At 39.9% G+C, this 25,626-nt stretch overlaps 2 protein-coding genes across 2 annotated transcripts in view; one reads left to right on the forward strand and one right to left on the reverse strand.

Annotated features, from left to right (window-relative positions):
* Window positions 1-1,016: 1,016 nt before the first annotated feature.
* Window positions 1,017-7,968, forward strand: guk1b (guanylate kinase 1b). The gene is made up of 9 exons (XM_059341855.1): window positions 1,017-1,073; window positions 3,131-3,246; window positions 3,468-3,509; window positions 3,843-3,959; window positions 5,084-5,180; window positions 6,353-6,491; window positions 6,969-7,053; window positions 7,137-7,222; window positions 7,740-7,968. Exons 2-9 carry the CDS (start codon window positions 3,135-3,137, stop codon window positions 7,770-7,772), a joined length of 711 nt encoding a protein of 236 aa, XP_059197838.1. The 5' UTR covers window positions 1,017-1,073; window positions 3,131-3,134; the 3' UTR covers window positions 7,773-7,968.
* A 1,012-nt stretch (window positions 7,969-8,980) lies between these two features.
* Window positions 8,981-25,626, reverse strand: part of obscna (obscurin, cytoskeletal calmodulin and titin-interacting RhoGEF a) — a 46,003-nt gene continuing 29,357 nt past the window's right edge. The window contains exons 51-82 of the mRNA XM_059340391.1: window positions 24,972-25,136; window positions 24,426-24,584; window positions 24,130-24,307; window positions 23,851-23,964; window positions 23,531-23,698; window positions 23,045-23,147; window positions 22,823-22,952; window positions 22,182-22,404; window positions 20,266-20,365; window positions 19,593-19,723; window positions 19,398-19,510; window positions 18,142-18,310; window positions 17,869-17,956; window positions 17,579-17,779; window positions 16,883-16,943; window positions 16,715-16,792; window positions 16,453-16,625; window positions 16,245-16,271; window positions 15,982-16,134; window positions 15,433-15,478; window positions 15,129-15,206; window positions 13,326-15,018; window positions 13,077-13,205; window positions 12,862-12,984; window positions 12,130-12,297; window positions 11,876-11,975; window positions 11,253-11,492; window positions 10,923-11,146; window positions 10,796-10,810; window positions 10,453-10,549; window positions 9,444-9,593; window positions 8,981-9,343 (exon numbers count right to left, since the gene is read on the reverse strand). Coding sequence (XP_059196374.1) covers window positions 9,163-9,343; window positions 9,444-9,593; window positions 10,453-10,549; window positions 10,796-10,810; window positions 10,923-11,146; window positions 11,253-11,492; window positions 11,876-11,975; window positions 12,130-12,297; window positions 12,862-12,984; window positions 13,077-13,205; window positions 13,326-15,018; window positions 15,129-15,206; window positions 15,433-15,478; window positions 15,982-16,134; window positions 16,245-16,271; window positions 16,453-16,625; window positions 16,715-16,792; window positions 16,883-16,943; window positions 17,579-17,779; window positions 17,869-17,956; window positions 18,142-18,310; window positions 19,398-19,510; window positions 19,593-19,723; window positions 20,266-20,365; window positions 22,182-22,404; window positions 22,823-22,952; window positions 23,045-23,147; window positions 23,531-23,698; window positions 23,851-23,964; window positions 24,130-24,307; window positions 24,426-24,584; window positions 24,972-25,136 — 5,778 coding nt within the window. The 3' untranslated portion in view covers window positions 8,981-9,162. The remainder of the gene's footprint in view (window positions 9,344-9,443; window positions 9,594-10,452; window positions 10,550-10,795; window positions 10,811-10,922; window positions 11,147-11,252; window positions 11,493-11,875; window positions 11,976-12,129; window positions 12,298-12,861; window positions 12,985-13,076; window positions 13,206-13,325; window positions 15,019-15,128; window positions 15,207-15,432; window positions 15,479-15,981; window positions 16,135-16,244; window positions 16,272-16,452; window positions 16,626-16,714; window positions 16,793-16,882; window positions 16,944-17,578; window positions 17,780-17,868; window positions 17,957-18,141; window positions 18,311-19,397; window positions 19,511-19,592; window positions 19,724-20,265; window positions 20,366-22,181; window positions 22,405-22,822; window positions 22,953-23,044; window positions 23,148-23,530; window positions 23,699-23,850; window positions 23,965-24,129; window positions 24,308-24,425; window positions 24,585-24,971; window positions 25,137-25,626) is intronic.

Consider the following 25,626-nt stretch of genomic DNA (forward strand, 5'->3'; position numbering starts at 1 on the left):
AGATGACAGAGTGCCAATTTAGGGCACCAACAAATAATTAAGGGTCACATAAAAAATGCAGTTAGGAGTTGTCACAAGCAGTCAGCGAAATCTCTTAACTTTTCTTAACAGCGATAGCATTATTGTAATGCAGCCAGTTGCTTTACACAGCTGTTAGTCAGAACTTGACAGATGTTTCTGAAGGCCACCATTGGCCCACAGGCTGCAAGATGAGCAACTTTGCTCTATTGCATGAGATATCATTTAAACATGATAGAATTTTTATTAATTGAAATCTAATGAAAAGGGCTAGAGGGGTAGTTGGTAAAAATTATAACTTTCTTTTTGTACAAAACATATCTAAACTGGTTTAAATGATGCATATTAACCTTTGAGATAATATTTCATTGTTTTCCTTGAAGGAATTTTGCCCTAATATTAAATATTTAGTCAACTTTGGGAGCCCTCTAATAGTGACCTTCTTTTCAGAACCTCAGAAGACCCCCTTTTCACAACTAAACAGTAAAACTTGGAATTTCTATTCCTGCCTTTTAGTAAAAATGAGATAAAGTAATTGTTGCCATATGGTAATGCAATGTAATAGAGCGTGACTAGACTGGGGTTGCAGCTTCCAGGTATGAATATTTGAAACCGGGAGTTCCTATTCTGGATGTAATAAAAAGTCAAGAAAATGCTTCTTCCAGACAAACTTTCTGTTGAAGTTTTGTTTGATTTTTACAAACAAAAAAGGAAATTCCTGTGTGTTAGGTTTAATCACCTCCTTAACGTTAACAACAAATAAATGAACACAAATGTTCGGCTGCAGTTTACACAATCACATGTTGTATGAAAACCTTCTACCATGCAGCCCACTTGGTCTTGTGACCTGCTTAAGGTGTCCCCTGTACTGACAGTGTGGATAACAACAAGCCAGCATGCACACATGATTGGTCACTGAGCTGACGGGAGGTGGTGGTAATTCAGAGTGACAGTGAGCTGCTTCAGTGAGTCAGACAACCACACACTCATTGTAGTCCATTGAGAAGCCTCTGAAGAATCATCTGCTGCTTTCTGTACAGGCTGCGACACGACAGGTAAGGTGGAATTTATTCAACTTTCACAATAGACAGATATTCAATATGTTTAACATGGATTGGGTTCAGTACAACTAAAAGTAGAAGACTTTACAGGTAGTTGTTTGCTGCTTAGATATTTTAAATCTCTGCACCAGTGACTGAATGTGTGTGCACTAAATGTAAATTCACTGAGGAAATCTTGCATTAAGGGCTTTGGGCATTTGGATAAAACACATTTGTTAATAACTTAAAAGTTCAACAAGCCTTGGAAAAGGGGCCAAAAATAAATGTTTTCTGATATGATTGATATCTTAAGCTGCCAGGGAATCGTTTGTAAGATGCAGAAGTGAGAGGTTGGATGTAATCTGGCTGCTGCAGACTTTGACTCTGATATTACTAATTGTATTTCTGGGATTCTAAATGAATTGATTCAGCAGCATCGCTGAAATATCATCGTCTCTTAGCACAGCAGGTAAATGGGTCACCTATGCTGGCCCCTTTGTGTCATTTGGCCCAGATCCAATTAATCCTTCTGACTGACCTGCATTGACTTCATTAACAGGCACTCTTAACATTAACCTCAGAGCCTCCGGCTGTCTAACGAGTCAGCAATTAGGACATGGACATCTTTAAATATTTCAATTAGGGAAATAGAAAGTGGAATTTCCTGAGTGGAGATTAATTATGAGTGGAGATTAAGAGCACAATAATGTTGGAGCAGAGGACTGCTTTCAACCCAGTATGTGTGTGTTGGGTTTCCGCCTGACAATGAAGTGGTTAAAAGAAGCTTGGATCAGAGGATTAACCTGTTGCCAGTTGAAAGGATGGTTGCTGAGCTTTACCAGCACTGCAGTACACGGGTGGATTACTGAACGGGCATAACGGGCACAGGCCCAAAGTGTCAGAGGCCACCCTGGCCTTCACCTACAAACTGTGTCTCAAGTGACACAAAACAACCACAAAGGCACATAAAACACAGAGATACATACACATACAGAGAGATGTAAAATTCATACAAAAAAGACCAAAACAAAAAAATATCTCTGCCAGCTGAGAATCTCTCTGTAGCTCTGATCGATCCAAACTCCACTCACAAAACAAGCATTTTAAAGTTGTTGCTTGTTTGCTTGACAAAACATGAATTCAGACTTTGAACACATCTTCATCATGATATAGTTTTTTCAGCAGACTTTTTATCCATTTATTGCAACTAAATCAGGGAAAAATCTGTTTATTTTGGGTAGATTCTGATGTATTAGTGCCGTACTGGCAGTCTTCTATAGGCACAGTTCCTGGAGAAGGCGATGAAATTCACTGAGCTGTGTGCATCACTGGATGGTATTATTAGTCCAGACATGACAGCATTTGGTTTTCTGACACATCTGGGACTTCCACAACAGGTAAAAAGCAACAACAGTAGTTATTTTGGCCACCATTGATAATGGGCCGTAACCTTAATGACGACATTTTGTGAAAACATACCCGAAAAGAAAAGCATGAAGTTCCCCAATGCACAGCGCTGCACATGTGCTGCATTGATCAAAATGTGATCTGCAACAGGTGTGTTAAGGCTAAATGCCATTGCTATGTAACGGAAGCAGTTGTTGATGACCTGCAGCCCCTTCTGGCCAGAAGAGTGAAGAGTCACCAGTCAATGACGATATTAAAAAAAAATGATTTTAGGTTTGGTCCTCCAGCATACAGTCATAAATGTGCACAAGAAAATATACGGGGTATTGGTGCAGTAGTATGAGGGATTAGCTGCAGACAGACAGACTGATCCACACAGACACGCACTCAGTTACGCATGCACACAGGCAGCCAAATGTTTGATCCCCTCCAGGCTTACACTAGTCACTAGCCTGTGTCTCTTGCTCTTATGTAGTAGAGGTGGTGGGGCCCATTGTCTCATAATCTGCCCATGCTGCAGAAGTAATGAAACTAAAACGCCCTAAATCCTATTTTAGAAATTACTGCCACACCTTTAATACTAGATTTACACTGGCAAAAAATATTTTATTGTAATCTGCTCCTGGCACAGATCTGAGCTCCCTCTCTTTCCCTGTCTGTCTCAGAACAATGTCAGGACCGAGGCCTGTGGTGCTGAGCGGACCCTCCGGAGCAGGGAAGAGCACTCTGATGAAGAGGCTGATGAACGAACACGAGGGTGTCTTTGGATTCAGCGTGTCACGTATGTTTGTGTGCCAACTGGTTATTAGCTTCTATCTCGACATCCTGTCTGTCTGAGGTGGAAGTGGGTCAGGAGTCTTGATGGCCTTGTTCTGAACCTGCCAATAGCTTTCATGTTACATCAGTACACCTTTAATGCTGAGACAGAAGTTTTTGCAACAGTTACTGATGATTCTATACCTTACTGCTGAGTGATTTAATGCTGGAATCCTCTCCTCACAGATACAACAAGAAACCCTCGACCAGGAGAGGAAAATGGAAAAGGTACAGTAGTTCAAGCTAAAAAAACAAAACACTTTTCAGTAGCTTTAGTGTTACAACCTACCAGCCTGTAGCAGGACCATCGTGCCTTACGAGTCACCATATAGGAGCCCTGGAACTGGATTTGAATCTGTGATAAAGTGTATTTTAATCCTCTTTACTTTTGGTTTCTGGACCACAATTCCCCGCCACCCCTCCACCTGCCCCGATCTCAAATAACGGCAACAACACTTCTTACTCCCAAGTGAACTGCACGAATAGTTTTGTCCCCCCTGTATAGCTCCCTTGATATAAAGGGATAAACGTCTTTCTGTGCATTTTTTGCTTTCTCCATAGGGCTGAACGCGCTCCCCTTGCTTCTGGGAGCTACGTTACTGCCCGTAGCAGACATCTTTTCCTCTGAGGACTTAGAAATCCCAAAGAGTCCAAAAGAATCAGAACCCACAGATAAAGGTGACCTCAGTGTGATTCCTGATCACAGTTTTTAAAGCAGAGGGGTTACTTTCATCATCCTGGCACACAAAAAGAGAAAAGAAAAAATGCTTAAGGATCCCTTTTTGAGGAATCGGGATCAGACAGTTTACACTTTGGAGTAAAAAGCTTTTGAAAATAGCCCCCTGTGATGCCTCAGTAGTGATTCCCATTTCCAGTCCCGTGTGCTTTTGTGTCCAAAAAAAACTCCCTTTCCCACTGTGGCTGATGGCGCACTGATGATTTCCAAACAACCATTAGCATCTTTGGAGAAAGATTGATCGCACATATTTATTTTGGGATATACAGGATCCAGCTGAGCTTCATAAACACTGCTTCCAGGTCCCTTTAACTTGTTAAAATATCCTGGAAAAAATTCTTAAGATGCTTTCCATGATTTTATTTGACAATATGATTTTTAATAAAATAAAAGAGATAGAACAGTGGTAAGTTTAGCTCACTTTGGGTCATACTGAGGTTTTAATCTTGCAAAGAAATATTTTATGCACTGCAGTTTTTTTAAAAAGTGCTGTTAAAAGCATTTTCCGCTTGTTTTCAGGCTTATTATCTATCAGTTTACAGCACAGCACTTGCTGTGCTTCTATCCAGCATTTCCTTCAGATTGTTACTTCAGTCTGACTCCTCCATGTTCATGCTAATGATTGTGTGCTGAATCGCAGTGTCCATTAGCAGTAGTAACGTGTTTGTTTTCTAAAACTGTGCTGTTTTAGATGCCCAGCGGTTTTGATGTTGTGAAGATTTATGCCTGTGGATCTGGTATGGACATTATAATGTGATCGGTAACAGTTGTACTAATGGCAGCTTGCAAAGTATTCTCATCTCTGCATGCCTTTCCCTGAAACTATGACTGCATACTACACACAGGGTCAAATTAAGCACAGAGGAGAACATTATACACTGAGACACAGCAAAAAGATTGTCCACTAAATTGTAAACAAGTTTGTGTCTGGATTTTCTTTCACCCTTGCTTGCACTGTTTATTGTCATGAAGATGCTCATTTGATTTCAGTCACTTCCCTTTAATAACTTCTACCATTGTGAAAGCTTTCATGGCAGAGATTCATTATTAATGTTGCATCTTGCAGACTACCACTTCTCCACGAGAGAGGCCGTGCAGCAGGGAATCGACAACGGCGAATTCATTGAAAATGCAGAGTTTTCTGGTAACCTCTACGGAACAAGGTAAATATTTGCTCTCTGCATGAATGGCACCATATTTTTCCATATGTACTCAGGAGCAGCCAGAGAAAACGTCTATGATTTAGATGCGTAATTGTCTTTTGTACACATTTTATCTTTTTATCTTTTTATGTAATTTTCTTACAAATTAATATATTTTTTTAAGACCAAAGGCATCCCAGTTTGCAGTAGTATAAGAAGTATAAAGATCCCTTACTTAAGTAAAAAATAGTAATACACTACTGCAGAATTACTCCACTACAAGTAAAAGTACAAAAAAGTACAGTGTCAGCATCAAAATGTACTTGCAGAATGCAGAATGGACCCACAGATATTGTTTTTTATATTCAAAATATATTATTGTTTAATTAATTTTGATGAATTTATGTAAGCAGCATTTTACTGTTGTCCATGTAGAGCTCATTACAACTACCTGATATACTTGATGTGGTTTAATTTATAAACATGCGTAATCATTTTAAATTGTTCTTATTTTTTTTATGTTTAATCTTGACCTTAAAAAAGCTGGCAGCTAAATGTAGTGGAGAAAAATTGATAATATTTGCCTCAAAAATGTAGTAAAGCATAAAGTTACATATGTGGAAATGCTCAAGTAAAGTAAGTAGTTGAGTAAATGTACTTGGTTACATTCCACCCATGCCAGTTTGAATAACCATTTAAAAGGCAATATCCTAACAAGCTTCAGCTGAAAGAAAATCTGAGTTAATATGAGTAAAAAGACAATAAAGTGTCAGTGTCGATGATATTGGTTAAACGTAATTCAATAGACACTAAACCTGCTGCTGTCGTATATAAGAGACTACCCTGAGGCTTGGCCACAGGGATCAAGAGGATATATAATAGTCTGGAGACAGATGGAGCTTTAACCCCCCTCAGGTCAAAAAGAGCAACACTGCGGCTCAGCACCTCTTGTGTCACATTTAATCTCTTCCTCTTATTCTGAAGATAACACACACTCACTGCAGTCTGAGCAGCTCGGATCAATGCAGCGATCCTCTTAACGTAGTTGCTGTGTGTGACAGGCACAAAATTGCACGATTACACTCTCAATAACTGATTGCACAATGTCAAGCCAGTCCATGTACACATGTATGGTCCTGGTTGTTTAAAAAGCCACTTATTTAATACCATTTCATGATACATTTACTCTCTAGTAAAGCTGCCATAGAAGACGTGCAGGCCCAGAACCTAATCTGCATCTTGGATGTGGATATCCAGGGGGTGAGGAGGATTAAAGAGACTGACCTGAACCCCATCTACATTTCCATCCAGCCTCCCTCCATGGAGATCCTGGTAAAACTTAATATCTCATTGCACATACTGTATTTATCAGGCTCTGTCCTGACTACAAAATAGGATGTCAGTGACAAATCTACTAATTTCATTATCAATCAGACATTTATTTTAATTTTCACCATATTGAATTTATATAAACAGTACTGTGCAAAAGTCTTAGACAGGTGTGGAACAAATGCCTAGAATAATTTATGCTGATTTGAAGGGTGGTCACACCAAAATATTGATTTGATTTAGATTTTTCTTCTGTTCACTCACTTTGCATTTTGTTAATTGATAAAAAAATAAATTATTAACATTTCCATTTTTGAAAGCATTCTTATTTTACAGTATTTTTTCACACCTGCTTTTTGCACAGTACTGTAACTGTACTGATAAAAAGTATGGGACAAATTGTTTAATAAATATAAAAAGCTGTTTCCATGGAGCAGCTTTCGGTTCAAAGTTAATGTCTTGTTTCTTTGTCTTTCTCAGGAAAAACGTCTGAGGGACAGACAGACAGAAACAGAGGAGAGTTTACAGAAACGTCTGGAGGCGGCACGCATCGATATGGAGCTCAGTAAGTTCCTCAACATTTCTTCTTCTTGGACATAATGCTGAAAGAAAGACAACCACTGCAGCTGATCTTATTCTCTTCTGCAGGTAAAGAGCCTGGAGTGTTTGATGTCGTTATCATCAATGATGACTTAGAGAGGGCTTACGAGGAGCTGAAAGATATCCTCAATGACGTGAGTAAAACCATAAAATATCCTTTATCTAACTTACTTATTCAACAAATACTTTGTTGAATGACAGATTTTCTTATTAGCTGAAAATCCTAAAAAATAAAAATTGTCCAAACCTGACAGCAGTACATGAAACAGATAACCTGGTGATTAGCCATCTCATGTACTACTATCAGGACAGTTTCAGTAAATATGGATAAAAAAGTTATTCTCTTTAAAAGCAGAGGTGAATGTTAGTTTATATGTATGTCTACTTTTTTAATTTTACCCTGTATATTTGTATATTTCTTCATGTATGTATGTATGTATAAATATATTTATTTTCTTTTTTTATAAAGGGGGAAAAGGGTTATTGATGTTATACAAACAGAATCGGCTGCATGATGAATGTACTGGATTACTTTTTGTAAACAATAAAAAACTGCCATGTATGAACGTATGCGATACTTTGAAAAAAAAGTTACTAAATGAACTTTTAAATGCACAAAAAGTAAGAGTATCATCATCTTTCTTTCAACAGGAAATCCAAAAAGTTCAGGAGGCCAAATCTTAAGAAGGAAACAGTAACAGAGCCAACACCTGAATAACTCCATCTTCACTGTCTGCATCTGAAATAAACTTTCATCTTGAGAAAAGTTTGTTCTTTTACCCTCGTCGTTACATGGTCAGAGGTTTCCTCAGTACAGTTTCCTGTTCACTGATGCTCAGGTAGAAAAGAGGGACACTGAATTGAAAGATGAGAGTGGAGGCTTGTGTTAGATTTAGTCAAACCAATGGTTGATATCTAGGTGTGAACATCCTGACCCAAACAACTCGGCCAGCTGGCACAACGGCCAAATTCAGTGATACATTTGGTCATGATAAGCCAACGCTTGCTACTGGCTTACCTGCAAGTGTGGATATACATCAGTACCAGTCAATACTTCGCCGCAAAACAGTTACACCTTCATTTATTAGTCTTGTTGAATTCTCATAAAGTAGTAATAGGTAAATGTATGACTATTATAGCTGATATTAATGTTACCGAAATAATTACTCACATTCTGCGTATCATTTACTCACAATCAGGATGTCTATGATTTAAAAAAATCACTTCATATATTACATTTAAAGGGAGAATTTTGACACACATACAGTACAACTTCATACAACTACTATACTATATGTATATATATAAATATATATATATATATATATATATACATACATATATATACACAATACAACTTCATACAACTACTATACTATATGTATATATATAAATATATATATATATATTTACATAATACAACTTCATACAAAATATCTCAACTATCCATTTTAAACATCTGCATGTATGTTTGTGTGTTTGTGTACAAATGAGGCTGAATAAAGGACGTGAGGACAATGACCGACCACTTCTGTGCTGTTTAATTCTTCTTTCATTCATCAACTCATTGGCAGGTGACTGACCCAATATTTAAGCATTATGAAACGTCAAGAAGCATTCAGTAAGTCCCATGAATCTAATAGATTTCCCATTTGTACATTACAACTTTAAGGCAAAATGTGTACATTTTTAAATAAAATATATCACTCTGAAAAAAAATCTGCTTTCTATATGATACCACAGACAGCTGTTTTAGGCCAAACACGTGCATCTGTCTGAGTAAAAATCTAAATTATACAACTCATGCATTAAACCTTATCCCTGATATGTTTCTACATAAACTAAAGCACAGAAATGCAGCTCACTATCATATACGGATAAACGGTATAAAGATACTCATTAAACTCATTAAGACGCATCACATTTTCAAAATCAGAGAATACTAAAATTATTTCAAAAATCTGGATTGGAACCAGCTCGACAGAAAAGAGCCACACAGGAAACTATCAGCTGACATGAAATGTGCTGGTTATAAGGCTCCATGGTTACTAGAAGATTCTATTTTTATTTTTTTTTATTGGAAAAAGGGACCTTGAAGCTTGGTGCGGACCTGGTCTCGCTTCTCCTCCTTCTGCTTGAGGTAATCTTTAAGCTTGTCCGTGGAGAAACACACTTTGGAGTGTCGGCCTTTGTACGGTGCACGATGGGCGCGCAGCCAGGGGTTCTGCAGACACTCGGCTGCACTGGGTCTCCCCCTGCAGAGTTATTAATCATATTAGGACATGCACATTTATGTTCCTAACTCAAATAAACAATCTCTCTAATGGAATCTGCATTTTAAAGAGAAACACTCACCAGGATTTGTTATTCAGGCTGCTCTTCATGAAGTTTAAGGCTCCCTCTGACAGACCGGGGTAACAGCGTCCAAACTGGATCTTCCCTTTCCTGATGTTTTTGTCTTGCTCCCAGCTGTGCTCTGCATAGAACGGGCTGTCTCCACTCAACCTGGTGAAGAAAGGGGAAAAACATATATTTAATACAAAAATACAAACAGATTAGTTGGGGTGCACAATATGAAGTAAACACGTGATAACATTGCTGAATTGAAAAAACAACAAACAACAACAAAGATTGAGGCAGAAAATGCGCGCTTAAATAGCAAAAAAAAAATTGTGTACTATTTATGTTCATTTTCTGAAAATGAAGGAAATTTAATGGAATACAACTGACTCGATTACTTTTTTGCATTATTATTATTATCATTGTATTTTATTTTATTTTATTTATTTATTTTAATCTGGGCTTTGAAAATGTACCATATAAACAGCATTAATACATATGCACACATTTATGCATATGCACCACATATATCAGAGTATGTAATAACAATGTGCTAAATATGTGACAAAAGAGTGAATTTCTATTTTCAATAAAAGTATTGGAATAAAAAAAACTACAACAACAATATTATTTGCGATAGATCAACAGATATAAAGGTGTATTCAGTTCTTTCTACTGCTGTCGGGATACTAACCCTAAAATACAACAAATCACTTGTTGATAAAATAATTAAGGAAATCATTTAAAACACCTTTAATGAAAAAAAAACACTGAAGTGAACACAAAAGGCAACAGTAAAATAAAAAATATATAAATTATAGTTACAATTTTGAATGCACCTGGAGAACGACTGTAACAGCACTTTCTACAGACATATAGTATAGTTGTGACTTTTCTGAAATCTGAAGACACATAAACCTTCCTCATGATAAAAAAAAAAGACATGGACATATCACATTTTACAGTATGGGACCTTTAAGAGAAAAGATTTTGTGAGCTATTCCACTTTCATCTCTGCACTTACATGATGAACGACAGAACTCCAATAGCCCAAACGTCCGTTTCAGGCCCGACACCCTGACCCTCCAGGATTTCCGGAGCTTTAGGAAGGACAATATAAACTGACAAAACAGACAGAAACAGGATATTGTTCATAGAGAGCTACTGTTACTGGCCACATTCACTCACATGCTTAATTTTCTGAATTAGGAAAAAATGACTTTAACCAAAAAGAAATCGATTTTAAAAAATGATAATAAAATGGACTTGGGTTTGTTAGGCTATGGTAGCTAGGATCAGCTGAGGTGGATGAAGTTAGGCAGAATTATTTCCCTCCATCAATCCGTCCTCCCTTAAAGCATGTGTACCTTTGCTGCGGCAGTCTGTTGGAGGCCATGACAGTCAAAGGTTTAGTAAATTAGAAGAATCTACAATAATGCAAGCATCAAGATCTGACACAATTTTGTTGGGTTTTTGAAATAAAGGTGTTGGTACCTTTGCTCTCCGACAGGCCCTGGATGTGCTCGATGTTGAGGGGCTGACCGGGTGTGAAGGACTGAGCCGAGCCCAGGTCCACTATCTTCAGGTGGTTGCAGTCATCCACCAGCATGTTGTCAGACTTCAGGTCCAGGTGGATGACTCGGCGGCTGTGAAGGTAGTCGACTGCACCCAGAATCTGAACCAGCAGCTCAGCAACGTGAGTCTCAGCGTACAGATCTCTAAAAGGGCACAGACAGCACACAGGTTTATTTAGCTTAGCTGCACTAAGGTGGACTTAATCATATTATTCCCCCGCAGACAAATGATTTAGTGGCTGGCTTTTACCGATCTGCCAGACTGTAGAGCAGCTCTTTGCCAGGACAGAGCTCCAGAAGTAACACCAGGTAGCGGGAGGTGAAATAGGCCGCGTGCAGCTGCACCAGGTGAGAGTGATGAAGCCTCTTCAGCAGCTGGTATTCCCTCAGCACCAGCTGTCTCTGCTCTGCGTTGTAAGGGGTGATCTTGGCAGCAAACACTTGGCTCGTCTCAACATCCCTGCACACTGTAATTACACTGAAACGACCCCTGAAAGACAGGAAAACAAAACAGCTACTGTTTGGTATATTAAAGACTTTATCCTGGAACTTGTTCCAGTAGCCTGAAAATAAGCAGGTAAAGAATGGAAGATGGTCTTCATGACACTGAAGCGTTTTTTAATTCCTTCAAGACTATAATTCTCACCCTAAGGAATAAAATCTGCCCGAAAAGGTGAAAAAGATTAAACAAATTAAATGTCACCACAAAACATCAGGTTGAAATCACAAATATCAGAATCTGCGAAAAGTCACACCTACATTTTAAAATAACAAAAACATCATCATGTGCAAAAAGTCAAAATAAAAGTTAAAAAAATAAAAGTTACTGATAGTTCTGCTCAAAAACTTCAGCTTCTACTTAAAAACTCCCACCTGTTGATCTCAGAGAGGAAACTGTAGTTCTTGTGTGTCGTCTGTCCTTTAGTGACCTTTGACCCCAGTGACTCAGTCTGGATGAGAGGAATGTGAATCTCTGTACAACAGAGTAAATAAAGGTGAAAACACTGTAATCTCTTGTGTTATAGCCGTTTGAACATTTCACAGCTGATGTTTATATCACGGCTATACTACGCTGACAAACTCTCTGGATCACACATGTAACATCACGTTCTGCAGCTTCTTCTTGCCTTCAGGATGAGTAGAAATGACAACAGGTGCTGAGGCGTCACTGAAAGGTCCTGCTCCTGTCTTGGTGATGCAGCCCGTCCTGAACACATAAGAGGCTCCTCTGGGTAGGTCCTTCACCACGAAGCAGCTTTCAGTCACCTCCTCCGACAGGACCGTCCACTCCGCACCTGAGGAGGCACATGACACATGAGTTTTACTCTACAGCTACCACGACCATTTGTTGTTGTTCTTCGGTAACAAAGAAAAGAGAAAACACACATGGAGGCAGTGTGACACCATTACATCACTCTATCTTCTAGTAGTTGTTGTTTATCGCTATATTAATGTTCTGAATGCCGTGTACCGCCCCTTTAAGTTCAATTTGAAAGTAAAAAAATAAGTATAAAGCATTGATTTAAAGTTCTCTGGAAAGCATCAATTGTAAAGATGCAACAAAAAAATAGTTGTTTAATCTTCCCATGTATTGTGTCAGGATAAGAAAAATATATTTGTCACTGTGCTGCAAACACACTGGTCCGAAGACTGATCGTAAATACTACCACTTTTGTCCACAGGGGGCGCCAAAATCAACAGAAAATGAGCGTACCTTGTAGTTGCTTGAAGGAATTTAACTTTCAATCATGGAACATTTTGACCATGTAGGAATCCCATTTGTCACATAAACAACTTATTTTGTTTCCTTTTTACACAAACCACCATTTGATCTTCCTTATCATCTCTGGTAAACCCACCATCCGTACAGTACTGCACACAGTAGGTGACAGGGTCACTGGACTGGACTGGTTTCCAAACCAGCAGGATTCCACCTCCATCTAACTGGAGCACTTCAGGCTTGTTGGGACGTTGGGGGAAATCTGAAAATTTGCAGTACAACAAACATAATGATGATAATGATGGCAGCAGGGCTGGAAATACATAATCCATAAAAAGTAGCTTATTGGCTAACCTTTAGACTTTTTGAATGCAGGTATTTTAAAAGAAGGCAATAGTTTGGAGGTCCTCTTTTTTGAACTCTCAAGACCGGAGCTACGATGCCTTTCAGGTGGGATAGGAGCTGATCCTTTAACTATTGGACCTGTTAGAAAAGACAAAGAAAAATTCATTAAACTGGATAAAATGACAGTGTAGATGCACAATAAACCAGAACTGATTGAGAACTAAAGAAATAAAAATAGGGTAATTTCAAATAGCTCACCTCCTTTACTCAAATCCTCCTTACTAGAGGACCTGGAGAACAGCTTAGTCAGGCTGGAGGCTGAAGCTCTCATTTTCTTCCTCAGAGACATAGTTGGAGTATCAGGCTTCATGATCTCTCCCAGTGTGGGTCCTAACTCTGTGTTGTCCAGCTGGGAGTATGAATGGCCGGTCCAGGACTGCCTGCGGAAGATCTTCAGCAGTCCCAGCTTGGGGGACCTTCCTGTAGGTGGCCGGGCTTCGAGGGCTGGAGCGGACGCGTGTCTTTGGAGGCCACAGCCTTCCTTCTTGTCCTTGGCTCTGGGAGGCCTCTCCGGAGCCTGCAGGGAAGAGAGGCTGGGACTGGGGCTCGCTGTAAGTAGGCTCCCCGGCTGACCTGACAAGTTTGGGTTGGAGCGGGTGCGGTTACGGGGCGGTGGCTGTGGAAACGAGCTTCTGGGTTTAACCTCTTGGAACGATTGTGGGGACGGTGAAATCAGAGGCTCAGCTGGATCATCATACCCTTCACTCTCTCCTGATCTGTATCTTTCTCTGAGGTGACCGTGACTCAGCTCTTCATAGGAGCCCAGTCTACTTGAAGAAATAGACGACTCAGCCAAGGACCCCTGGGAGCCAGCGAAGGTGTCGCCCGCTGCCTGCTCCTGATCCAGCCTGGAGCTCATTCTGTCTCCAGCAAGGAAGCCCCCAGAGGATCCCCCTGGTGTGCCAGTCGCTTGTACTGGAGCCACAGAGCCTCTTCTTCTTGCAGGCCGCCGAGGGCTTGGAATAGCCAACAAGTTCCTCCCCGCCACTTCATCGTCCGTCAAATCTTCCTTCAGACTTTGCGAGCCTTCTTCTTCACCTGACTTTGAGGGCGATCGGCGAGAAGACTCGTCAAGAGACCTGCTCCTCCTGTGAGGAGGTACGTTGGTGTGGGCGAGGCCAACACCACTATCAAAGGAACAGGACTTCTGCATTGTAGGCTGGACAGACCCCCGTCTCTGTCCGCGATTGGTCTCCGTCTCATCCTCCACGTATTCGATAAGAGGCTCGTTGAGACGACCGGAAAAGCTTCTCCGGAGCGGTTTGCGGCCTCTCTCCTGTTTTTTGGCTTGGAATTTGTCCCGTAATGTCATGTGTCTGGCGGACATGGGTGACAGCTGATGAGAGGTGTTGTAGAAAGTGCTTCGGATGAGGCTGCCACGAGGGATACGACCCCCGTCACTCCCTGAACCCTCATCCCCATCAGACAGGTAGAGAGAATGACTGCTGTCCTTGCTGATCCTACGCTCCCTCTGAGGCGTCGGCTGTGACGACACGTCTGACGACGCGACCGACTGCCTGCTCTGACTCCGCTCCAGCACACTCCTCCTTCCTGCCATCTCCCCATCCTCTTCCTCTCCTAATGTCACCTCCTCTTCCTCTTCTGCCTCTAGAGAGAGTTTGGTGAAAGGCCGAGGGATCTGTGCTCTCTCCGTTAAAGGATCATAGTCCTCATCCTCTTCCTCCTCCTCCTCCTCAGTCGGGCTATAGTGCTGGAAAAAGTCCCAAGAGTCAGCTTCATCGTACTCAGACGAGGAGCCGCTGCTTGGAGAGGTGCTGCTGTGCTCCTGGGGCTCACGGGGCACTGTCACCGCCGTCTCTCTGAGAGGAGCGTCCAGCAGCTCGGGGATGTGCCTCAACGTGAGAACTGATCCGATGCAAGTCAAAGAACGCTGGGGAGATAGATGGGAGAGATACTGCCTGAAAACAGGTTCAGACAACACACTATCTACGCGTGTAATCATGTGGAACTTCAAGGTTTTGATAAAGACAGGCGACCCACCTGCCATTTCCTTTTCGAGATGTAGATTTTCAGAGTCTTTGTGTTGATTTCATCTGTATCTTCTCCTGCATGTTCGTCCTGTGAACACAGTTACAAAGTGTTTAGTTGTGTTAATTAGTTAGAGCAGAATGTATAGTTTTTTTCTTTTATACATAGATTTTTATTCTTTTTTTTTTACCATTACAAAGAACATTTAACAACAGCCTACCCTTCCTTACACTCCCAGCCATAACAAAAAAGCAAAATAACAATGTTTTTTTAATCCAGTAAAATTGGATTATTTTGGATTATTATTTCTTCTCACCTGGAGCCATTCGTGGCTCAAGCACTCAAAGGCAGATGGTCGCTTCCTAGAAAGAAGAAAATAGGGAGTGGTCAGAACTGTGTTACAATGAAACCGCAATGAATACCATCTGAGTCCACTGCTACATCACTGCAGCTGTAGGAGAAGTAGGAGGCAGTATTTGTTTCTACTTTGAGAAAAAGAATGGGGTGGATTGATGGGTTGAACAAACACCTGAGACATCGCTGTTCCTGTCCTGATCACCATGATCAGTAAAAAATAATGTGTATGATGTTTTACTTTTTTTAGTCACTTTTCAATTCAATGTTTGTTTTTTAGTTTTTTAGTTGAGCCGCAAGATCTAATTTTTGATCAATGAGGGTTTAAAATGCAGCTTTAACAGGAACACATTCAATATTTGGTCTGTATTATGTTGGATTTGTTGGATCAGAAATGGCATTGATATCACTAATGCAAAAAGACTCCTTCATTTGCCCAAAGAAATTATCTTCAATGACCGAGAGACTGGAATGATGTGCCAGTTTAAGCAATAATGAAACTGATTCCTACTCTGGGTCTGGCTGAAGAAGCATGTGGAGAAAGTTCTGCGCCTCAGGGCTCCTGTATGTGACATCAGGGGCGTCCCAGTTCAGGGTCCCCTCCCCCACCCTCAGCAGAGTAGCACGGTCCGTCTCACCGGTAAAAGGGCATCGGCACACCAGACTATCAAGACAAAGATTAAATGTACAAAATCAACAAAAATATGCAAAGCTTTTTGATAAACTGCAAACTGAAGATTTAAGGATTATTATCAAAAGAGCATTGATACTTACCATATGTAGGCTATAACACCTACAGACCTAGCACAAAGAAAAAGACAGTCATTTAAAATGATGCACAATTTATTTCGGTTTATTTAGATTTTTGTTTAAATCTCCTGATATGACAGGGCCAGGTCTAGGCAGACATTTAAACACAGCAAAAATACACAAAAACTATGTGATGCAAGTCTTAATTAGCCAGATTGGTAATTAAACTCACCAAATATCAGTGGCCACAGTGACTGGTTCTAGGTGAACAATCTCAGGCGCAACAAACTCTGGTGTACCAACCATGCTGTACTGATGTCGGGATGAGTCTATTTCTTGGCAGAAGCCAAAGTCACAGATCTTGATCTCATCTCTGGGCGGATACACCATCAGGATATTATCAGGCTGAAGGGGGTATAAATAAAGATGGATTTAAGAGCCGCATAAAAAATAATGACACAGTCAATGAAGCACTGTTAGACCCTAGATCTCACTTTGATGTCCAGGTGCAAAATGTTCATGCTGTGAATGTGACCAACTGCTTCGAGGATTTGCTGGATATATGACTGAATCTGAAATGAAGTGAAGAATATGAGTCAAGAGCCATACAAAATATTTTTAAGATAAAACTAATTTTGTGGGGAATGAATGTAAGCTTGTACCTCTTTCTCTGTGACCAACCCTTTCAGGAATAAATGGTCCAGAAGTCCATGAGAACAGCAGCTACAAAGGTGTTAAAGAACTTTAACTGGATATAAATCAACCTCAACAAACTGAGAAAAGTGAGAAAAGAGTGATTCTAAAGTAGCATTTAACCCTCCATCTATTTATTAATAATAACTTTATTTATATATCATATGTAGACAAGCTGAGAAAGCCAGTTGAAAGTGCAATCATAGGAGTTTTCACACAGTGTGCCAGTTTATGTTTCTAGACCATTTTTAAAATGTGAATTTTCTTTCTACAATGAAAACTACTACTATTTTTAATTTACATGCAAATAGACTGTATACTATAACTTTAATATTTATTATTTTTTCTGCTGTTTTTGTGTGTATAAATAGTAAAAAAAAAAATAAAAAAAAAGAAAAGAAAAAAAGGGTACATTTCCAAAGACACCTGTGTCTTTTGTTTGTATTTTGGGTTACTGGCAGCTTTATACTTTATTTTACCGTTAATTAATAAAAATAAAATGAAAAATCTGACTGATAGCCAAAATTGTGTGGAGAAAAAAGAGCAATGCATTTGATGTAAGGACAGACAGAAAGATGCTGAACAGAGACAGGAATGAATGCATAGGAAGTTGAGAAATTTGAACTAAAATCTCCTGGACTTCAGAGGTTTAGTAGAAAGGATACATTTCTGTGATCAGCACCAGAGTGCGTCTGGTACAAAAGAAGTCCAGCAGACAGGCCACTCTGGGGTGAGCCAGACGGGAGAGCAGGTCCCTCTCCTGGAAGGCCCTGGTCCGAGTGCTGCTCCGCAGAGGCAGGAACTTGGCTGCAAACACTTCACCTGTTCGTCTATGGACTACACGCTTTACTACCCCAAAGGTTCCCCTAAAACACAGAGAGATGATGTTGATCATATCAAACCTTAAAATGTCTCATGGCAGGTTCGACTAAATCTGTATAAAGTCCAGGTTCACCTTCCAATTTCCTCATGGACATCATAGACAGAAAACAACTTCCTTCTCTTCCCGAGCTCCACCTCTCTCTCCTGACACTCCAGTGGACCTGCAGAATAAACACAAAATATTCCTCATTTTCTTTACAGCAATATGATTTTTTGACAAGATGTGGGTCAAAATTACATTGGCCATTCGCCTTTGTTAACATTTTGCAGTTAGATCTGATGAATGAATACACACAGGTTTATGACCGGCAGATAACGATGCAGAGCAGCGTTTTTGTTGTCTCACCTTCCTCCACTATCAGCTCCGCTTGGCATGACACATGGCTAGACTCATTGTAAGCCAAGCAGGTATATATGCCACTGTCCTCGCCCTCGGGGCACACTATGGTCACTGAGCAGCGGGCACCATGCTGTACGATTTGCACGTTCTCGTTGGCTGAAAGCTCCTCTCCATCCTCCAGTAGCAGAAGAAAGAGCAAGGTTTTAACAGGGAAAGGACTGGTACCAGGTCTACAAATTCTGGTTAAACTTTTTCTTGTGAACCCTTCAAACAATGTAATGCCCTTGTGAGGACAAGTTCTTATAAATAGACAAGAAGTTCATAAATAGAAACAGTTCAGATGAAAAAATATATTAAATTAAATCAGTTCATTTTCAGTTTATTTCACGAAAACATGACAAAAATATAAAGAAATGTTACAAATTTAAAATGTCCTGTCTTAGCTTTGACATTTATGGAACCTATTTTGGTATGTTGCCCAGGTTAAATATGGGTACATATAATGGTAAATAGAAAACTTGCATAGTAGGAATATGGAAATTTTTTATTTTTTTGTCATTGAAGTTTCATTCATTTTAACATATTGATTTTATACAAAAATGATGATACAGATGTGATACAAAAGAGAGAAAAATAAACAAATAAACAACATTTTAAAAATTAAATGAAAAGATAAAAGCACTCAATTTGAAAGGCAGTCCCAAGGAACTGCCCTGACACCCCATTAATTCTCAGATATACATCTACATATACGCACACACATATATACATTATATACACATACACATATCCTGTTCATGAGAGCCCCATATCCTCTAAGATGTCATTTTTTGTGCCAGCTATAAACTTGAAGAATTAGACATATTTGGCTACTTTTGGTTGGTATGATATTTACCCTGGTGATCATTTATTCAGAGGCAGCTGTCATGTTCCTTGTTCTGTTCTCATGCTTTTATTTTGTGTTCTCCTTATGTTGCAGTTTTCATGTTTCCTGTTTTATTTTGTAACTCTCATCTTGTCTAATTTTAGGTTTCTTGACTCCTAGATCCCTGTATGTTTCCCACTCCCTAGATTAACCACACCTGCCTTAATGTGCCACACCTGTGTCTCCTTGCCTCCCCTCCCCTTTCAGTATTTAAGTCCTGCCCTTCACTTTGTCCTGTGCCAGTTTGTCTTGTAGCCTCATGTTGTTTGTTCCAACGTGGCAAACCTAGCTGCAGCAAACCTTTCACAGGGAAACCATTGATCCCCAGTGTTCCTACCTTGTACCACTGTATAATGGGAGTAGGTCTTCCTGTGATAATGGCAGTGAATGTAGCCGCCTGGCCGGGCTCTACACAGAGGTCCTCAGTGGGTACCTGGATGGAGGGAGGAGCTGAACAGCAGATTAGATCAGTTAGTAACCACACACGGTTTGTTGAGTTAAGTCATCAGTTATGCTAAAGAGACAATAATACCATCTGTAATTTCTTGCATTTGCTCTGAAATGTAGATCTCTTCTTCTTCCTCCAGGTAACATGGAGGCTGCTGCACCACCTGATCCATGGATGTCGAGGCAGGAGCAGTCTCTTCAGTGCTACATTCAGCTCTGGAGAAAAGGAGAAAAAGGTAACATTAAATACTACTGATCATGCTAGGGAAAGTTCATTTAATATGTATCAACAAAGCTTCTTTATGTATTCCACTGGATAGATTTGTACTCTTTTACCACCCAGTTCTAATTCCACAAAGCAATGACTTTCAAATCAACAACCATAAGTTAAAAAAAATAGTCTGAGGCTGTTGTCTTTTTACGTCAAAGCAAGGTTAAAGCTGCTAAATAGTTTTTAACTGGTTATGAAACAGTTTTAATTTAACACTCATCCCTCTATATAGCAAGAAGATTGGCTTTTTGTATATAGTTCTTGTTAACAACTGTTCTTGCGTCTGGTTTCCCGCAAAATAATAAAAAGTGTTAACAACACGCAGACCAGAAGAGCCTGTGTTTACACTTTCCCAGGCAAAGTTTGGCTGTGAGGCCGATGGAGAGGGCAAAGGGAGATCTCATTCTGCTTAAAATTCTGGCTTTTTTGCCAAGTTGCTGTACCTAATGCAGCTTTAATACAGAAGTGTTGGTGGCACTAAACTTACTGTTCAGGAGGGAAGAGCATCTTCGCAATGGAGGTGGGGCTGAAGTCAGTCTGTAGCCATTTCTTTACAAAGGCAGTGGACCAGCCCTCTGAGTCTGCGTCTATAAAACAAAACAGCAGTCAGTAGGAATCTAAAGGCCATTTAACATGACATTTAAATTAACTGTAAACTCTTTAAATATATTTTAAAGAAGTGTGATGTTGCATTGACTGTACTTTACTGAATCACTGGAAAAGAAAAAGTGAAAAAGTACATTACCTTACATACCGGGAGCAGTAATAATGCATTTCTTACCTCGGTTTGTGAGGGTTTAACCCAACTAACCCAACACATCAACAGGACGTGAGCCTAAGCCCACTCCTGCACGGAGGTAAAGGGAACACCTGCCCAGCACATGACCATCTTGTGATCGTAGGAGTGAAGAGTTAGCTGGGCATGCGTTGGCAAGAGGAGAAAGGGGGAAATGTCGAGTGGTTATTTGTTATCGTGACAATGATGACTTACATGGAGCGGTCCATGTGAGGAACTTCCTGCTTTAGGACGAGTAGAGGGAAGATGGAAAAACATGTAGGTTATGGACAATGGAAGGGAAAACATGGTGAACCAGTCAAAAACTCAAAGAATCTTTATACTATGTGAGTGGAACAACTTTAAAGTCCATATAAAGAATATAACACCAACTTGCAGTTGGTTTAAATTAACTTCTAAAAGAAGACATTGAATTTGGCTGAAACCCATTTTCCTTTATTAGGCAAATTTTATATGTGATCCTATGTGACAGTAAATGTTCTAAATGAATAGATATTAGAATATAATAAATTACAGTAATAGCAGTACTTGGAATCTCTGTATATTCAAATTACCACTGTTAGCTTCTGGCATCATGCACTCTGTGGAAAGTGGAAACATGATGAAAAACATAAACACATTTTTCATGGATGAAGATGCTGCTACAATATGGTGTCTATGTTGAGTGGCCACTCAATCCCACTGGGTTATGGCAATAGAAGGTTGTTAGAAAAGTTATTTTTAGTTTTTAAATTTGAGTTGAGTTTTTTTCTCACATGAATGTGACAAACCTTAACAACCCTTAGTAAATTACACACACACACACACACACACACACGAAAGTGCATCTGTCAGAGGGACAGATGAAGTTAGCGGTGAAATTCAAGACCAAAGAGGAAAGGTTACAACTGATCATGTATGAGGTATCAGGTCAGAGATGGTTATGTTTCATTATGGGTTAAATGTGGTTACATTTGTAGTGATTTGAGAAAGTGGTTAGCTATTAATATTTGCGTTCCACAAAGATACAGATAATAAGAATTAAGTGTGAATTGTTCAATATATGCTGCCTTTTAAGTTAAAGGTCCAGTTTTTAGTATTTAATAGTGAGATACTGAATACTACTGTGCTCACCCCTCCCTTTCCTTTCAAGAACCTACAGTCGACTTTAGGCAATGTAAATAAAATAAAAAGGAAAGGCCCTCTCTCGAAGCCAGTGTTTGGTGTGTTTCACGCACCTCATTTTGGTGGTTTGGTGGTTTAACTAACCTAGGCATTACTAGAAATGGAAAAAATGCGAAATGGAAAAACGTGTAGGGTTGCTGCAGTTCATGCATACCACAATATGAAATGCAAACCATGCAATGCTTGCCATAATCCCCGGGGATCAAGTGACAACTGGTGGTAGTTGGAACTACGTATGATGTGAGTGTGTGTGAAATGGAAAATGTGAGTACATTCTCAAAGTGGCAAAAACTTGATATAATGGATGAATGGTAGTGGTTGAAAGTGAAAATTGATGCAAAATTGTTGCAGTTTGTTGGAAAGTGAAGAGATGTCATATGATGTGAAGTAGGAAGGGAGAAGTGCGGTGATCTGAAGTGAAATGTGACAATGGCATGTGCTTCATCCCTTCTCAAACACAGCTGAGCTGGTGAAAGTGTGGAGCGTCCACATGGAAACCCTGCTGTGGGTTTCCATCCTGTGTGGAGGATATTTACCTTGAGTGGCCCTGGCTGTCCTACCTTTAGGAGGTAAATCCTGCGGTTGGTCGTCCTCGATGTCGATGGGTGGCACATAAGCGGGACACAGACCTGCTTTGCACTTGATGCAGCCGAACTCATTGCAAAGCTGTAAAACATTTGACGTATTCAGTTCAATTCAACTTTATTTATAGAGCGCATTTCATGCACAAGGCAGACTCAATATGCTTCACAATGTATACACATAATTACAGTTAAAAAAAACAAAACAACAACAACAAAAAACACAGAAAAAACAAACAAAAATCGATTACAAATTAATTGAAGAGTGCAGGTAGACAAGCTATTCCATATTCACCACATATACACTTACTTACTCACACATGTGCACCCACTCCCACAACCACACATGCACACAATTCAACCAAATGCTGTAGAGAAAAGATAGGTTTTTAATCTGTTTTTAAAAATGGCTACTGATGTGGCAAGTTTATCTTATGGAAGATGTCTAACAACAATGATTCTGTCTTCATGCTTGGTACACTTTATAGATGTGGGTTTTATACCTCACACTCATACTGTCCGATATCAGCCTCCGTTGCACTGATGACCGTCAGACACAAGATTCCACTCCGAGCGTCATTCAGGATGAAGTATTTCTGCTGGTTGGTCAACTCTCTGCCATCTTTTAACCACCTGCAAAACCCAAAGATGGATGTGTTTTAACACACATGACTAAACTATTTTGTTGCAACTACTTTGGTAACTTTTGCTCTATGTGGACAGACCTGATTCGTGGTAAAGGCGTTGTAAGTGTGGAGCAGGTGAACTGTATATCCTCTCCTTCGATCAGACAAGCACTCTCCAGCCGACTCACAAATCTGGGTGGAGCTGGAGAGAAGAAGAAATATATTGGTGTCACTGTGATTTTACATAAATGTTATCAGTAGTATAGTATTGTTTGTAGTATCAGTAGCTATACAAGTAATAGTAGGCATAGTAGTACTAGTAAAACTAATAGTAGCAGTCACAAAAGTAAACTGACGATCTGTGTGATATATTTTATGGATATTTATTTTTATATTCAATGCATAACAGAAGGACAGAACTAGTGATAACCTGTACAAATAACCCTTGAATGTTTATTTTTCTTATTTTCCTGTGAATATTGCAGCAGAAATAAGTTTTCTATATAAGTTATTTTTTGGATTATTGTTTTAAGATGATTGTTTCCAGGTTGAGAACCAGTTGTTTAAGTGCATATATAGACTCACCGCGCACCACAACCTTAGCCAGAGTACCAGCACTGCCCATGGAACTGGTAGCATAGCAGGCATACTGTCCAGAGTCCTCTGCAGTGAGGCTGTCCAGGATGAGACTGCAGGTTCCTGACCGGTCTGCTGTGATGATGTGACGGGGGTCGTCCTCTAAAGGAAGGCCATCTATGGAGGATGTAAGGTTTTTACTGTGAACCAGCATTGTAACTAAACCACACAATGCATTTATGCCCTTACACTTTATCCTTGGATACATTAGGTGATTGCAGACAAAACGGCATTATGGTACAATATGTGCAGTATCTGCATATTCTCACCTTTGAGCCAGCTGACCACTGGTTTTGGGGATCCTGTGACCTTACAGGTCAGTTTGATTGTCTCTCCTATCTTGGTTGTGCAGTCAGACAACAGTGACTCAAACACCGGTGGGCCTGTTGAAAGACAATTACAGAAATCATTCACTAAGCATTTAAAGTGTTTTTCCTTAAATAAAAAAAAGATGTTTAGACTCATAAAAAAATAAGCCCTCTCAATCTTAAAGTGTTTAGCAGTGTCTGTTCCTGCAATTTACTTCCTTTCCTAGAAGAAACACTTACTGTTAGTGGGCAGGCTGGAACGTTGCTGTAGCTCCTTCAGGTCCTTGAGCCAGGAGAGCTTCACCAGGGTGGAGCGGCCCTGCAGTGTGTACCTCCGCACCGAGCCTCTGTGCTCATGCCACAACCCCCAAGACTTTTCATCTCCACCCAGAGTCTCCTTTATTTCCACATCGTTGAGCTGGGTAGATTGAAAAGTGAGAATGAGAAGAGGAATAGTCATCATATGGTCATCTGTGGCATTAAACTTTTTTTAATTGTTTCACCCCCTTGTACAAAAATGGAATTACAGATATTACCTTCATTTTGTTCTTAAAGGTGTAGGTGTCAGTGTTCATACTGGTGTCTCTTTTCAGTTTACACAGTACAATACATTCCTTGAAGAGAAACACTTGTCTCTGATGCCCTCTAGAGGCCGTCTTAATTTCTGGAGATTCCTCCCACACTGTAAAAACTCCCTGAAGGGAAATCAACACCACATCAACAGACTATTAATCAAAGTGCACATTAAGGCTGATAACTCAAGTAATTTAGATATTTTTGCAGATTTAAAGTATTTAGGCAGAGTTTTGAAACACTGCCATTACAGTAGAAAATACAGTCTTACACACTCCATTTTTCTGGTAAACATGGCAAAATGAAAGCTCATTCAAGCTCAAATTAAATTTTTTCTTTTGCTAACACCATTTTTACTAGTTGCAACTTAAAAAGGAAATAAGCTATTTCCCAATGGCATAATATATTTTTGCTAGATCCTATTTAAAAAAAACCTCCTAGGTTTTCATGTCCACACTGGACACAGAGCTTCACCTGGATACAAACACATGTCAGTGGTTTGTGGTTACCTGTTGCACAGGCTCGCCCAGGGCGATCAGAGGAGCTGGGTAGTTCTCGATGAGGGACACCTGGTGCAGGTTGTCTGACCTCCAGGGTAGACAGGACACCATGGAGAAGGTGTCCTCCAAAAGACAGCAGCTCTGGCCACTTTTGGCTTTGTTCTTGATCAGCTCCTGCCAATTACATTTTTAGTCACATCTAAGGCCGTTCAGCTGACACACTGTCAGGGAGACACTACAAGTTGTGCAACAGCAGAAAAAGATTAAAGATCATTTTTGTTCACTTTGGTGGCATGTTTGGAGATACGTGTTAATTGCAGGGGTGATATGCACTTTTTAAAGTTTCATTGTCGATAGTCGTCGCTATTTTCTTTATCTCTTTATTCTACACAGAAGTGAGTTGAAGAGTGAGTCTGTTTCATTAGAAGCCAAGGCTGGATGATGAGAAAAGCGACGATGTGCCACTTGTGATTTCTTTTTTCTGGTTCATAACACTGCAAATGCAAGACTTTCATCATTGTACCAGAGGCTTAATCATCATTATGTTACCTCCTTCAACCATAGTGACTCAACAGACATTATCAAAACTATTACTTCTAATGTTTAGTGTGAAATTGAAATAAATATCCAATATACAAATATTCAAATTCCTCTGCAATATTCC

The sequence above is a fragment of the Centropristis striata genome, chromosome 9, assembly GCF_030273125.1.
Source record: "Centropristis striata isolate RG_2023a ecotype Rhode Island chromosome 9, C.striata_1.0, whole genome shotgun sequence".
Classification (NCBI taxonomy): domain Eukaryota; kingdom Metazoa; phylum Chordata; class Actinopteri; order Perciformes; family Serranidae; genus Centropristis; species Centropristis striata.

Excerpts from the sequence above, each read along its gene's own strand:
- guk1b (XM_059341855.1), top strand. The coding sequence starts at position 3,135 with ATGTCAGGACCGAGGCCTGTGGTGCTGAGCGGACCCTCCGGAGCAGGG. Across the intron at positions 3,960-5,083 it reads ATCAGAACCCACAGATAAAG|ACTACCACTTCTCCACGAGA; the intron begins GTGACCTCAGTG and ends TGCATCTTGCAG. Across the intron at positions 7,054-7,136 it reads ACGCATCGATATGGAGCTCA|GTAAAGAGCCTGGAGTGTTT; the intron begins GTAAGTTCCTCA and ends TCTCTTCTGCAG.